The sequence below is a fragment of the Coffea arabica genome, chromosome 11c, assembly GCF_036785885.1.
Source record: "Coffea arabica cultivar ET-39 chromosome 11c, Coffea Arabica ET-39 HiFi, whole genome shotgun sequence".
NCBI classification, from domain to species: Eukaryota; Viridiplantae; Streptophyta; class Magnoliopsida; order Gentianales; family Rubiaceae; genus Coffea; species Coffea arabica.
Window position 1 is genome coordinate 41,419,455 of NC_092330.1, and position 15,939 is coordinate 41,435,393.

Consider the following 15,939-nt stretch of genomic DNA (forward strand, 5'->3'; position numbering starts at 1 on the left):
GGGCTGCCGAGGCGGTATGGATATGAACATAGCATCTGCAAAATGTAGTCTTAAAATGGTTTAAACACAAAAAGGCAAGTGTTGATGAAGACGTTGGATGAGGCTTTCGCATTTTTAACATTGAATCTTACATTTCACTGCTTGTAGCATTCACTTTCACTCGTGGCAGTTGTTCGTTACAAAAGACAAATCAAATTACAGAATCAATGAAGCAATATGAAACCACAAGGAGAAAAAATTAAGATGAACGAATAACTACAGATTTCTTTACCAGTGAGGGGGAAAAAGTGGCAAAAGAAAAGAAAAGGAAAAAAACTTTCTTTGGGCCGGGGGCTACCTCAGCAAACCTTCCTCTACTCTACAGCTTCCAAAATTGTCTGAGCCATCTTCTTGGGGGGGAGGGGGGGGGGGGGGGGGGGGGGGGGGGGGCTACGTTTTGATCCATCGGAACACCAAGCAGATTCGTGTAATCAGCTTTTTTAAGGCTCACGCCCTGGTATACAATAAATAGGATATAATGGAAACACCATAGGAACTATTGAGTTGTAAAGAAAGACAGAAGATTGGAAAGTGGACAAAAAACATTGTTCTATGGCTGCGCCCGCATAGCAATTCAGATGCTTGATTGGGCACATGCGTAAAAGCTTGACAAGAAAAACTCATTATTGAAAAAGGGAAGAGATCAAAGAGGACTTACCAGATCTTAAAAACGCCTGGACGGTAAGAATACTGGGATATCTGTACCAGGTATTCATTTTCTTAGAAATGGCTTTTGGCATAAAAGTAAGCGCTGGTCACTGCCGTTCTCAAGATCAATTACTCTGGCCTCCCAGCGAATCTGTATAGCTAGACTACGTGCCTTTTCTATGGGGCCCAATTTATCAGAAAGAATAACCCACCCCTGCAGCAAGCAATTATTGTACATTATATATCAGTCAGTCACACAGTAGAATAGGAAAATATGGGCACACGAGTATACACACATGTATAGGTCGAATTTTCATAGCTGTCTTTGAAATGTGAATGTGTATAACCATATATACATGTGGAATTGTAACTCCAAAGAAGCACTTCATATGTTAAAACCCAACCTCCATAAGAAATTGACTCGGTAGGACGTATAAATAGGCCTGAAAAAAATTCAGGGACATTTAGTTACCTCAGGGCGTAGGATACGGTCCATCTCAAATAGTAAATCTATCATACTGCATCCTTGTGAAGCAATGTGTGAGAGAATGCCATTGGCATGAAGCAAGTCATACGTCCGAGGATATGTAGGAAATGGCTCACACCTGCACCAATAAAGAACATCATATAGACAAGGACATATTTTTAGAAATGAAGAACATGACCAGAAATTTTTGGACACCAGAACAAAGTAAAAACTGCATTAAAGATGAGATGAAGCAAAAATCTAGCTTGAACATGAAAATGATTTTACATTTTCCGGATTCAGTTTCCACCAGACTGTGGAAACGGAATATGTTTTCAGTAACTCTTGGATTGTCATGGGAATAATTTTTCCTATCATCTACAGTGCATCAGCATGGCTTTCCGGATATACCGAACATTTTTCACCTCATCATTGGAGATGACAAAACTCAATATTGAAATCCAAGAGTACTAAATCATCCCATATATTCAGAAATGATAGTAAGTTTAGGCAAAATTTTCAACAAGTATCTAAGTGCTCTTAAAATGCAGATTATACCAAGCCTTCTTTAGGACAACTTGGTTTTCTATGTATCTAAGATAGCCACAGCAGTGCTATAAAACTATCATTTGATTTTTAGATCAAATTTACCAAGACAGTCTCATAGTTTTTACCAAGAGTCCTGTCCTAAAATCTTACCAGTCATGCCAGACACCAGCAAAACCCTGATCAAGGATGAGAGCTAATGTATCTTGTGCTCCCATTGGCACAACATTCATCACCCAAACTGATTTCCTAGCTTCGAGTAATGCAGCATTTAGACCCCCAAAATGAGCATTCATGTCCATCACATTACGAACCATATTGTATGGAGCTAATGGATCTTCATCACCCGGCCTTTTTGGATGATCAGAAAATATCAAAGGAGAGAGCAGAGTCCAATAGTTTCTCAAAGAAGATCTCCAGAATTCCAAGTCTTCAAAAAAATCTTCAGGATGAACTCCTGTTAGAACAGATTTATCAATAAATTGAATATTTCAAAGCTAAAACATAGAAGGTCCCTGTAGAATAAAGTACATGGATATAAGTAATAAAAAATTGCATAACAGCTACAAGATCATATTGGTATAGCACTTTCCATGAATTTCAAGTTTTGTGGAGCTTAGAGAACCAGAAGATCTGTTTTGAATGGGATTCCAACGCTTGCTGTTTTTTCCATTTATGCAGTGTGACAGCGGGTGGTAATATGGCTGGGTGTCCTCTCCTTTGCAAAGAGGTACTTTCTTCTGCCTGCTATATTGAAGAACCAAGAAATATTGAGAACAAATAAAAAAATTATAAAGGGTTAGGGAGAATGAAAGTTTAAGATTTGTTCTTAGGGGCAAAAAAGGAAGGCTGAGGTGGACAAAGGAGGGAAAATTTCCATTGGACAATTATAATAAGAAGCAAACACTTCCAAAGGAAGATCTATCCAATACTTGAAAAGCATGATTCCAGGATGTAAAATCAGCTTTATGATTGACCTCACCTTGATGTGTAGCATAAAGCATCGGTAGTCTTCTGCCAGATGAATGTTTCTTCTTGCTCTGCTAACAAATTCCAACAAACGTTTTGGGCAAATTCCTCAATTGGAGTTGACATGCTTCCTTTTTTGGGATTCACAGAACTTCCATACTGCCTGCTAATTTGTGAGGTTAAAACAAAGTAACCTCCAGGCTTAAGCATACGATCAACTTCGATAAGAAACAATCCATCTGAATCATGAGAAACCATTATATAAATGAATGCATATTCGCAAAAGATCATATATCAGTTACTAATTGTGTAAATGGATCAGTTTATAAGTAATTTCAGATACAAAAGGTACATGATACCATTTTGCACATACTTCTATCAAGCTTAAATCATGGAGCTTTCCCATTTGAGTTTACACGTCATCCAAAGCGACTATTCTTCCAAGCACCCTAAAGCATAAACATTAAAATACAAATTCCAACCAACCGTTTTGCACCTCAGAGGAAAGGTTGCAGTGACATGTTTTTCTTCTAAGACTAAAACATAACTCAAGATTTAATACAATTCATTCTGCATCAAGCTCTAATGCTTTCCACCAAGTAGAATGTCCATAGCTAAGTAGAGAAAAAACTATGATAAAATTTGCTCTCCAGAACTTTTAAATTTGTAGTCCTAATTCCGTGTACAACTCTAAATGATACGTTTCAGCTACAAAGTTTAGAATATCTGAGTAAAACAATAGCATCAAGTCAGGCAGCAAGAGACCAGAGAAACTGCCAAAAAAAGAAATCCCAGTTGTGTTGTCCAGTTATCTTAATTTCTGAACTGAGGATGCATAAAGCTGAAACAATAACAGAAACCGAGGATCATAATATTAGTCAGAAGTGTAATAGAAAGATCAGAGTATATCTCTGTACAAGCAGTTAAGTCTGTTTCAGTTAAGACAGATGACAGAAAAAACGTTGTCCTCCAAATAAGCCAAAATTAACCCCATACATTATATCATGGCAAGTTGCTAAAAGAAACTTCCAGGTTGCGGTGTTACCTTTATCATCCCACACAATACCACACTGAGAACAGTGAATCATGTCATATGCTAGTGATGGAAACGGAAGTTGTCTTGAAATGAAGTTGCCAATAATCGCTGGAAGACCTCTCTCAAGGGCTAATTGGACTTGGCTACCCATCAGTTCATATGATGCTACACAAACAGCCATTATATTGAGGGAGAGTAAATGAGACCCAAAGCTTCCGAATCCACATCCAATATCTAAAACAGTGCGAACCTGCAATTTAGCAGAATGAAACTGTTAAACACAATAAGAAGTCTGCTATGATCTTAGATAGCTATAGTTGCTATTGAGAGAGATGTCTAGAAGTTCAACAAATGCTAGTCCCTCAGAGGAAAGAGAGAGAAACCAAAAGGAAAATACATTCATCATAAAAGCAAGACTTACACCAGCTTGATGGAATTCAGTATCACTAGTGAGTCCAATCATTTCTGCTATGAGGTGGGAATAGTCTTGGACATCATCTGTCCCATCATCCGAGTGAAAAGAAATTTGATTTTCTTCAACTAACATTAGCCTAGAAAAGTAGCAATAGATCAAATCTAAGGAAACAAAAGCAGACAACAGCAGCAATATCAAGACAGAACTCAAATTTGATGTTTGTACGACACACTGCAAATAAAGGTCTGGTTAAGTTGCTAATCAGATCATTGTGTGACAATGCAATAGCATCAGCTCAACAAGGTACTAAATTTAACAGCTTCAAAGCTTTATGAATATTGATAGATAAAAGTTACCTCTTTGTCCTGGTACCAGATGAAAGAAACTGGTCTTTGGACAATTTCACATTTGCACTCCAAATCACATCCCTCCCTGTAGGCCAATTCAAAGGAATTTTGTAGTCCTTGGGAGGACGAACCAAACAATGCTGTCTATCTTGCAACACTTCACAATGCCGATCAAACTCCTCCCCATCTTTAAATCCAGCTAGCAAATTTGCAGATACATTGTAACAAGGCACATAGTTTTCTCTATCCTTTCCACAAAGACTAACTTCTATCCTATTAGCCCCAGCAGAAAGAGTCCTCAATTCCAGATAATCATTGGTTGCTTGCTGTTTTAACTTTCTGTAGGTGTCAGATTTTGCCACAGAAGTCACAGATTTCAAGGCACTTGAAGAAGAAGACCCCAATAATGCGATTAGCACAAGGACAATCACAACACATAAAAGCAACCAATTAAGTGGTGGTCTAGGCCCAAAGACGATAGAAATTTTCTTAAACCAAGGGCTTCTCATATCCAAGTTTTGCTAGCCCTTCTATCAAAAATGCTGAAAAATTTTTTTACTCCACAGAATTATTGCTTCAGTTTAAATCTCCTCGACCTACGAAAACAATGCCCTATCATCGTATACAATCTCCTACATATATTTCCTGATGAAAACCAGGCAATTCCAACTAACATTGGAACAACTCAAAGTTTGAGCCTCCTTTAAACCATAGAAATTACAAATCAGTCCTATTCCTCTGATCAATATACCGGCAGCAATGAAGGAGACCATACCACAAAAACCAACCCCGATGCCTAATTCAATACCAATTTCCACTCCTCCAACCAGGAAAAACAGGAAATATGCCAACCAAGAAAAGAATTCTGACTTCTCGACCAACGAGTATCCCAAAATTCAACAATTTCACCTCCCAGATCAACCTGCAAAACCGCACAAATTATCACGAAACCGCCCAAAAAAAGGAACTTTATCAAGTTAACAACCACAATTAAAACCCATTTCCGGGACCCACTTCTCAAAGAAAGAGAAAATCAGATCCCAACCCAGATCAGATCCACAACCGACAATGCCAAAGAATCATCAGCAGGATTAAAACAGCAATGCAAACTTAAAATCAAGCAGAATTAATCAAAAAACGACAAAAGGTTCCATTCATTTTCACCTGGTCGTTAAACTTAACGTATATATTTGATTGATTGACCGTTGAGAATGCTAAGCAGAGTTGGGATTGGCCATTGACAAATGGGTTTTTGTGGGCTGCTCTGTTTTTCTCTTTCTTCTCTATTTTTGGGAAGAAATATAAATACAGTTACAGCCAACTGTTGTTCTTGCAGTAGTGGAAGTATATTTGCACTAGAGTTGTAGCATTTATTTTCAGATCCAAATGCTCAGGCTCGCACAACTAGAGAGATAGATTACTAGAGAGACAAAACACCGGACTCATTTCATTTAATGAAAGTAGAATCATTGATGAATTTGAGAGATTGTAGTCTTTTGTCTCTCGTATTTACTTCTTACCATCATCTTAATCTTACCCTTCCCCTGTTGGAGCGTCTAGGGCCTTTTTTTAATATATATAATTTAGATTTGCTATTTTGGGTAGTGTGTGATATATATATATTTGTTTTTAATATATATATATATATAGAGAGAGAGAGAGAGAGAGAGAGAGAGGGTAGAATGTATATGTTGGTGTTTATTAAAAAAAAAAAAAATACTTGTAAGGTACTCTTTGATTTACACCACCCAATGGTTTACATTAGTTATCCATTACTCCATGTTTGAGTTTCAGGATGTTGAACTCATTACTCATCACGCTAGTACTCAATATTAAGATTATCGATCCTACCCGTAAAGATTACCACTTTTGATTACTAATTTTTTTAATTTTAGTATCACTGGCAATGTCGATAAATATTATTTTCGGCACTATAGAATTGGCCGTGATTTAGTGGATCATGCCTTGTTTTGATTTTATTATGCTCGATTGGATTGGATGATAAAGAGAAAGAATTGTAAGTAGAAGGTCATGAATTCAAAACCTTCTGTTTATTGAAAAAAAAAATAAAAGAAAAAATAATAATACTACAACTAAAATAGTTGAGAAATAATGGAATTTCTTCTTACTCATAGAACCAGTAAGCCGACCATTTTATGACAAAGTATTCTTCGGATGACGTGGGGATTTTCCTTTCCTTGTTTAGTTTTATTTGTGTATATTATTTATTTTTTTATAAGCGGGATGAGGACTTGTTCAGCTAATTGGATTAATTAATGTTGTTAATTTAGGGCTTTATTCTTGTTGCAGCCGTTGAATGTGCAAGTGAACTGTGGCCTAACAACGGTCATGATGCCAATTGGGGGTTATATCAAAAGCAAAGTGATGATGATGTCCCAATCTTAATATATAAACATCTTTCTCATACGATAAGTATGATGTGACTAGTTTATTTGTTTGGATTACAAAAATTGGCATTCTATGGGAGTCCTTTTCTGTTGTAATTGTCCATTATTAGAAGCCTAAACCACCCTATTCACGGATGGATAATATACCTATCAATTTCAAAAGGAAAAAAGAAATGGACAGGAATAGTGACAAGTGAAATTTTGGGTAGGGATATTGTAAATGGAATCAACTTGTGTTTCAACTATAATTCGCTCATTATTGGTAGATAATTGTGAAACTACTTATAAACAATTTACCGGTAGGATTAGATAAGGGATGATTTCAGAAACCTCTCCTGAGGTTTTTGACTATTTCACTGATTTCCATTCAGATTTTGAAAGTTATATTAACCACCCTTGAAATTTATTATCCTATAACATTTAGGTTTAACTAACAATTAAAAAATGATATTAGGAGAGAGAGAGATAATATGATTCCATTATTGCCTCTGATCTACTAAAATGTTTAATTAATTTAATACGAACCCAAACATTAAAGAAAATTTTAGAATTTGCTATTTATCATCAGGCATTAAATCACATATGGCATCAAAAATAGCGTATCATTCTATATATTTCATTTAATGTAAGATCGAAATTATTTTTTTCAGTTGCAAATTCATTGTAAAACAAGATCAATAACAAATAATTAATAAAATTTATAATCAAAATATTACAAAGAGCATCCAAGTGAGTTTGAGAGCATTCTCCCGGTGAGCGAGAGAGAAAAACCCTAGTTGTTGGGTATGAGCTATGAGCGGGTAGACGAGCTTTAATACCATGAAAAAATCAACAACTAACTTCTATATGTTGACAATAATATTTATGATGTTAAAGTTTGTTCTTTGTAATATTTCGGTTGCAAATTTTTTGACTATTTGCTGTTGATCGTATTTGACAATGGGTATGCAAATGAAAAGAATAATTTGGATCTTATATTAAGTGAAAAATATAAAATGATACGCTATTTTTGATGCTATATGTGATTTGATACCTAATGATAAATAACAATTTTTTTGTGTTTTTCTTGAATGTGTGGTTTCGTATTGAATTAATTAAATAATATAGTAGAAGAGGGGCAATGATCAAATCATATTATCTCCTCTCTCCTAATATACTTTTTAATTATTGATTGAGTCTAAATGTTACAAGATAATTAAACTCAATAAAGGTTAGTAGAATCTTTTGAAACCTGGAGAAAGACCGGTGACAAAATGATAGCACTTGCTTACTTGTCACCTCTTTTCTTCTTCTACTTGTCACTAGCAGTTGCTTGGTATTTATTTTTTTTCCATCGGCTTTCGATCCGGTTCTGCTACATCCGGACAGATAAAGAATGTGCTGTACCGAGCTTTAGCCGTCCATCATTAATCATTGAAATTCAGCAGAATAAATTGCTGTCTCGGAAAAACAATTCAAAAATCAATGGCCCGATATCACTTTTGTTGCCAACAGCCCCAAGAGGCCAAAGACACCTTAAGTCTTGGGATGGGAAGGTGGGAGGTCAAGGGTTCAATCCTTGCCTCCCACCAAAATACTCTACTAGCACAAAACTTCACAGCATGGACAGCAGCACCAACCCCTCCACAAGAAACTAGGTATTGTTCGATTTTCCTTCAAATCACAGCAATACTAATGCTGCAACTAAATGCATTCGTCAAGGGGAATGATGGTTTCTGGGTTGGTTGGTTCAACAAATCCGTACCTCTCTAACACATTTTAAGTATAATTTAACGTATTAAGGAACTTTGATGCCTGATTGGTCACTTTCTGCAAGAAACTGGGGTTTAACTCTTTCGTTAGCTGCAGGTAACCCGGCTTCGCCAGCTCTGACTCCAAGAAGACCCAAAGGCAAATGAGCTGTGTGCCATGTGTGATACGGCATATTTAGGAGACCAGCAGTAAAGTTGTATAACACAAATAGTAGTATATAGTTAGTGTCTATAGGGCCAAAATGGGGGAAAGAAAAGTACAAATAAGGGGGCTACGAGTCAATAATACAGTACAAGATTATGCCTGGTGATTAGGTGAAGTTGCACAATAAATCACATTCCCCGTTCCCAAAATATGATGACACCAATGTATGCATGCATCGCTTTCATACAGCCCAAACCTTAGAAACTGTTGCACACATTTTTATAGTCACACTCCATAGAAAACCTATTGGAAACTCTGAAGAATACATCATTTTGACAGGATCTTCTGTCTTGCAGCTTTCACTTATCTAGGGTGCAAAACCCAATAACCAGCTTCGTGATTACAAATAACTAAAGCAGACGCACCTATGAAGGTTTCTTCTGACCTCTGTTTATATGGAAAATGGGAAATACTGTTGGGCGCCACGGAACAACTTAACCAACGCGGGCTCATTTCTGAAGTTGTCTAAGAGATTGATTATATGCCAGTTACTTCTTCATCAAGTACCTAACTCTCTATTCAAATAATCCGCAAACATCCTCTTTGCACTATCAGCATCGGAAGGTGGAGGAGGACCACTTAAACTTGATTGTCCTGTTAATTTTATGAAAGTTCGCCGCAGCCTACGTAACTCAGGTAATCCAACTGATCTTCCTATATGGATGTTCGGTAAATCTGCCCCAAGCGACACGCTGCTGATAGGACCCCCCAGTGCTTTGGACTGGGCTTCTACTATGACGTTGATCACTTCTTGTGTAGCCTTGTCCATCTCATAAAGAGAATTAGCCTCTGACGAGCGAGCATTTTGAGTTGCAATTGTTGGCTGTAAAATTTTAACATCCCTAGTTTTTGAGTCAACCTTTTTTGTCAAGTAGGAAACAGCTTCTACTATAGCATCAGAAGACTTTTGAATTCCGTCTCTAGAGGGCCATAGCTCGAACAATGGCGAATCCCACCGATTTCTTCTATCTGGTTTCTCAAACCTCCTAACCAAGTCTTCAATGATTCTATCATCATATGATGGTTCTTCTCTCTCCCGGCGCTCTTGATTCCATTTTCTACAGCAGGGCTCCTCAACATCACAGAAGAGCACACAATATCTAATTCCTGTTGAACGGGCCAAGCACCATAGCTCGTATCTGTAACCCTTTATGCTGTTTAAAGAATCCACTATTATGATGGTATCTTTGGACACAGATCTATCGACTTCAGATCTAAGTACCCCCCTCAAATTCTTCTCAGCAGTCATGTTAGCATAACTTTGATTGCGATTAAGATGAAATGCAGTTTCATCAATAATCCGGACAGAAGGCTTTGATTCTGTGTCTTTAAGAGCTTCAGCCAGGCAACTGGCAGCAGTTGACTTCCCACTACTTGGTTGACCACATATAACAACCAATGCCATCCCAATAGAAATGGACGTGCTTCACTTCTCTTTTCCTGTATCTGTTCAAAATAAAAGAGTACATTCGAGTAAAATTGCATGCATTAAGGAAGTTCCACTTACAAGTTTACAAAACTTGGAAACAAGAGGACTATATACTAGAAAAAAAGCTTTTTTCTAACGATAGGATCTCAAACTTGGGGTGAACTAATAGCACCTACAACAGTCAGCACCTAACAATCTACAGTTCATAGGACAAGACTCGAACTCCATACAAACCACACTTTCAGAAACACTTCCAGACAAAGCTCCCTTTTCTCACAGTACACAGTATTGATCAGTTATAGCGTCACTTCCAACCCCCCCTTCTCTCCCCTCGCCTCCAAACCTCTCAACCTTCCAAAAAAAAAAAAACCACATTTCATCCCGATAAGCAACAGGAGTTTCTTGCAATCAAATGACTTGACGCTTAGAATATCTCCATACAAGAATGTTGTGTGAAGTTATGACCTGCATACACTCACATTCTCAAGGGTCCTTCAACGTGTTTCCTGTATCAACTATAAGTTATATCTCTATCATTTATCCATTAAATCATAAGAGAATTAAAAAAAAAAAAGATGCGTTGTATTCTTGGACCATATTGTCAGCTAAAATCTTACAATGACTTTGTAACTGCTCCCCTATGTCAATTCTCTTTATCAAAGACATGATATTGTATGCCTCCATTTTTTATCACCTCTACTTCACACAACACCTCTGGCAGTTAAAATTCAGAAAGAATTTTACGCCCTCAAAAAGATCGTAGAACAATCCACAAGTCTACTACAACATTACTCATATTTAACTAATCAAATACATAATCTTTACCCCCCCCCCCCCCCCCCCCAAAAAAAAAAAAACAACTTACTAAAACGTTAGAGAAAATATGCGGTACAATTTTTCTAGTTTCATGTCGCATGGGATTTTTCTGTTCCTATTATCTCCCAAAACAGGGGGATGGGTAAACAAGAAAGAAAGTACTTCAAAATATTCACACACAATTCTAAAATTAAAACACTTTGCGTTCAAAGCACAGAGCATTAAACTTGATTTTAACCTTCTTTTCCAAAAAAGAAAGAAATTTTCAGATATGTATTCAAATGACATTCTATCAAGCATTTGGTGGGCTGTAGCATAAAAGCTGAAAAGATTCTCAGCAAAGAGGACGAATGAAATACTACGACCACTAATGAGGTAAATAAAATATAACGGACGAGAATAATAGATTCTATACCAGGGGTTGCAGCGGCCCTCGGGGAAATCAGTCTAACACCGGCAGCAGCCCGCAAGGAGGTGGTCTTGGTTTTGAAAAAAGAAATAGTTAGCCGATGAGTTCTAAAATTTGATTCTTTCAATTTCTATGCCACCGGATCCTAGAAAAGTGTTGTGCAAACGCATTCTTTTGAGAAAACGGAGAGGCATTATCCCGAGTCCTATCCTTAAAGCGCAAAGAGAAGAAAATTTAGCACGCGCTTCTTGTGTAACTCTGAGCGAGACCCGCCAATTTGAAGAATGTGCCCTGAGCAATAAAACAAATTTTTTTGGCTCATAATTATCATTATCATATTATGCCATTATCCCATATTACTGTAATTACGTAACTATTGAATATAAAACATAATTTTCAAGTGAAATATTTTCCATAGATATTTTCCCAGATACTACTGTGGTTCTCATATTTGACTATAATTCGTGGTTTGCTACGATGACTTTTGTTACTCAAGGAAAGGGCTTTTGGGCCACTGAAGTTGATACCAAAGAAAGATTTGAGAACATTGCATTATTGGCTTTAATTTCAGTATTAAGATAAATAATCGTTAACAAAACATCGTTAAAAATCTAATATTACACGCTGCAGAAATACTACTACATATAAAGTTAATAAAGAGATTACAAGATCCTGTATGCTATATTCCTGAAATTGAGCCAAGCAATGAGAGCAAGGATTGATGGTTTAACCAGTTTTGACCCCTATTGCTGCTGCTCTGTAGTTCAACTTTTGATTTGAAACTGATTTGAAATTTGGCCAAACTTAACAGTTGTCAACAGTGCAAGCTCTTAAGGAGTCATAAAGAACTTCTTCGTTTAACAACTTACCTGCAAAGAGAACACAAGTCATTATCAAGACACAAAACAATGTACATTTAGTTTAGGCAATAAAAGTTTGAAGGAGGGGGGGAGAGGGGGAATGTTTCAACCTATGAACACTATTTTGTTTAGTTGACTTTCATCTTTTCTCCATTTGCGAGCTGGAACAATCTCGTAGATTTCCCTCACAGCCTGCAAATATCAAAAGGCAGAAAGATAATCCCATCAACCTTAATGACTGGCCAGATATTTTCTTCTGTGGATAGTCATCATTCAGAACAAACAGGCGAATCCAGCTGCCATGGTGTTTGGACAGTTGCGCAATTACATGCAGCCTGCATATGTACTAGAAATTTGATCCCTTGGCAATCAGGTTTGCCAAGCAAGCTAGTCAATTCATGTCAACATGGGCAGTTATGCTGGCAGAGATGAGCCAATTGTGTTAGCAAAGCTACAAGTTCCTAATCAGCATTGTGTATTTAATCAGTGTTTTAGCTAAATTTTAAGCTCTCTTTTACCATTTGCACCTCCAATGGCATTTATATCCTAGCCATTTTTTTAAATCAACGTTCCTCTTCTGCAGAAAGAGGTCATGAAAGCAAAAGCTGAAACCTTGTAACCAACATTAAAGTCTGCCTTCCAGCAAGTAAAGCATTTAGATTTGCATCTCATGCATTAAAGTGTACCTGCAAAGTATGAAGTTGATCAGAGTTTACTATGCTTAAAACCCCTTTGCAACGATAAACATCCATGCCATATTTTTTATCCCAAAGAATCTCCTCTAGCCACATCCGAACCTTGAGAAATGACAGGAGAAAATTGGTATCAAGGACCACCCTTTTGGAGGAAGATATGTAACCACAAGGTAAGCCAACTCTTTGTGCGATGTAAAAGCATGAAAAAGAAGGCATACCAATGAGTAATTAATACTCTGTATAAAGATGAAAAAGTCAAACGTTTTCAGAAATATTTCCTAATTTCAATCCCTACTGGATAAAGGGTTCTTTTAAACAGAAAAATAAAGAAAAGGATAGAACCATAATCAAATAACAGGAACGTGTGCGGACCTCATCAAGATCTACCAGTGACATTGACAGTGTTCTCAAATTGAATCTTTTTAAAGTACCTTGTCAAGATCTATTTTCTTTGGCTCACAGATGCACAAGGTTCTCACACCAGAATCATGAAGTTCTCTGGTAGTAAGGGATTTGTTTTGTTCAAGCAGTGCTTCCAAATGAGCAACATGCTGAAATTAAACGAATCAAACAGGCAGATAGCACCATCAAATCAGTAACTGCCTATTAAAGAGACTGATGATATAATAATAATAATTAAAAAAAAAGACTGAAAATGAAACTCAACTGAAGCATCATATGCCTGGCAGTCCAATATCTTGGATAATTCTACTTGACACCGTGTGGAACGAATGATACTGGCAAGGGAGTTGATATCACGTATCTCCTTCTCCAATTCCTCTAAAATATTTCCAGAATCATCTGCCATAACTTGATCGACTTTGTTAAGAATCACAACATCCTAACAAAAGCAACAGAAAGTAGAATCCTAAGTGCTATGATGCCATAATCCAAGCTAGACTAGTCACGAATATATGGAAATATGACTAAAAGAAAACATAAAACTTAACTTAGAAATGAAGAAGAAAATTTCCTCATATTGACATCAAATTATTTGAAGAAATTAAAGCGAAATCAATACCGCAAAAGCTATTTGTAAATATGCTTCAGGAAATGATGACGAATCACGATGCAAATTAAGCTGGTGACGAAGGTTTTTGGCATCAATAACCTATCAGAAAAGCAAATTGGTTATAACCGGAAAAAAAAAAAATCAATAATCCTTTGCTGGAATAGATCACCTCATAAGATGGAGGAGAACACGAGCAGAAAATGGCAAGCAATCAACTAGCATAAAATGTAAAAGTTTACTTTATTCAAATTCATTTGCTCTTGAAACTAGGACAGTCTGATAAGAAAGAAGAGCATGGCATCTATGTCTAGTTTATGTCTCTAGTGAAACTCTTATCATCGTATAAATCGAACTTGGCCCATGAAACTCACTGTGATGATAGAATCGAGCTTAACAGCTGACTCGAGCTGATCATCCAACCAAAGAACAGATGCAAGAGGAGCAGGGTTTGCCAGCCCTGTGGTTTCCAGTAATATATGGTCAAGTCTGCATATAACATGAAAATTTTTTTTCTGACCATTAACACCCAGGAGTATACTTCATATCAATAAATGGCAAAACAAGCACACACTACTGGATGCTCATTGAGTTGGCTCCAAACTACTAATAAAACAAATGAAAAAGTATGGCAAGAGAACATTTGCAGCATCTACCACCTCCAGTCACTAATGTTTTATGTTAATATTACGCATTATCCTTCTTTTTCCTGGTGTAGTCTTCTATAATTAAATTTCTCTGCATTACTCATTCAATGGAAATAACTGCCCCCCAGAACCTTAAGATCCTACCCTTTTAAACCTATCAGTTCTAGCAAAATATTCTGTACTATAATTCTGAACATTAAAAAGGAGTTGCATTAGCAATGATGAGTTGACAAGATTGTAAATGTGCATGTTTTCACGAAAGTAATCACCCATGCTTAGTATCAAAGACTACCCCGACCAAATGGAGTATTTGCATTGACCTTTCTTTTCTTTGAACAAGCTGCTCCAATGCTTGAACCAGACTGTGCTTAACAGTGCAACAAATGCAGCCATTATCCAGCTCCACCCACTCCTCCACTAGCCCACCTTCCTCTCCTTCATTAATCATTGCCCTTTCCACTCCGATTTCCTCCCCAAACTCGTTCAATATCACTGCTATCCTCTTTCCATGTTGGGTTTTCAATATATGATTCACCAACTGAAAAAATCAGCTCAAAAGAAAAATTCCGCAATGACATTTTATCAAACACTTGTATATCATACGACAAAAATAGAATAAATACTTGAGCAGGCAAGAGAGAAACGGAATTACTGTGGATTTTCCCGCACCCAGATAGCCAGTGATAACGGTGACGCCAACTGGAGGGAAAGTGTCGGACGGTTGCGAGATGACATGATCTACAGTGGCGGTGATCGCGACGGCGAGCGGTGGCTCGTCCTCGTCGTCTTCCATTTTCTGGGCTTTCCAACTGGGAGCTTGTTAGATGGCGAGAAGTTAACAAATGGGTGCTGGCCTTAGCGTTGGGCATGAAAAAGGGAGTCTGTTCAAATGGACAGATTGAAGCCCATTTCAAGATCACATATTGGGCTTGGATGTCTGTGAAAGGTTGGGTAAATTGACCGAGAGTATTGGACATGAACTCTCAATCGAAAGCAGCGTTTTGTACACCTAAGCATTTAGAGAGGGTTTGAATTGCTGTTTTTTTAGGGCTTTTATAAAAAAATATATATTATAATAATTTGATGTATGCGAGGTAAAATAGATAATTAAAAAATATATCTATGAAAAATATAAAAATAAGATCCACATTTTTCTATAAAACAAGGCTTAAATAATTTATTTGATATATAACAGCAGCTTGATCAAAACAAACTGCCTAAAAACCTAAGGTTGGAATCCACTT

The 15,939-nt window shown here is 37.0% G+C and overlaps 3 protein-coding genes across 6 annotated transcripts; all 3 read right to left on the reverse strand.

Moving 5' to 3' along the window:
* Positions 1-81: 81 nt before the first annotated feature.
* LOC113716404 (probable methyltransferase PMT5) lies at positions 82-6,017 on the reverse strand. Of its 4 annotated transcripts, none has more exons than XM_072069882.1 (10): positions 5,631-6,016; positions 4,476-5,388; positions 4,126-4,255; positions 3,714-3,954; positions 2,682-2,907; positions 2,290-2,443; positions 1,853-2,154; positions 1,160-1,292; positions 698-901; positions 82-493 (listed from the first exon to the last, which is right to left on the reverse strand). In XM_072069882.1, exons 2-9 carry the CDS (start codon positions 4,973-4,975, stop codon positions 752-754), a joined length of 1,836 nt encoding a protein of 611 aa, XP_071925983.1. In that variant the 5' UTR covers positions 4,976-5,388; positions 5,631-6,016; the 3' UTR covers positions 82-493; positions 698-751. The 4 variants fall into 4 exon arrangements, with proteins under 4 accessions (XP_071925983.1, XP_071925981.1, XP_071925982.1 ...); XM_072069880.1 differs by having other exon boundaries at positions 2,290-2,446; positions 5,631-6,015; XM_072069881.1 differs by lacking the exon at positions 5,631-6,016 and adding an exon at positions 5,481-5,603 and having other exon boundaries at positions 2,290-2,446.
* Positions 6,018-8,936: 2,919 nt separating this feature from the next.
* On the reverse strand, positions 8,937-11,731 carry LOC113716367 (protein KTI12 homolog). Its single transcript, XM_027240665.2, has 2 exons — positions 11,491-11,731; positions 8,937-10,276 (listed from the first exon to the last, which is right to left on the reverse strand). The coding sequence occupies exon 2, from the start codon at positions 10,233-10,235 to the stop codon at positions 9,330-9,332; it is 906 nt and encodes a 301-aa protein (XP_027096466.1). The 5' UTR covers positions 10,236-10,276; positions 11,491-11,731; the 3' UTR covers positions 8,937-9,329.
* Positions 11,732-12,021: 290 nt separating this feature from the next.
* LOC113715366 (uncharacterized) lies at positions 12,022-15,561 on the reverse strand. The gene is made up of 9 exons (XM_027239548.2): positions 15,348-15,561; positions 15,016-15,233; positions 14,423-14,537; positions 14,061-14,150; positions 13,707-13,880; positions 13,471-13,590; positions 13,031-13,141; positions 12,455-12,536; positions 12,022-12,353 (listed from the first exon to the last, which is right to left on the reverse strand). Exons 1-9 carry the CDS (start codon positions 15,486-15,488, stop codon positions 12,289-12,291), a joined length of 1,116 nt encoding a protein of 371 aa, XP_027095349.1. The 5' UTR covers positions 15,489-15,561; the 3' UTR covers positions 12,022-12,288.
* Positions 15,562-15,939: the final 378 nt, after the last annotated feature.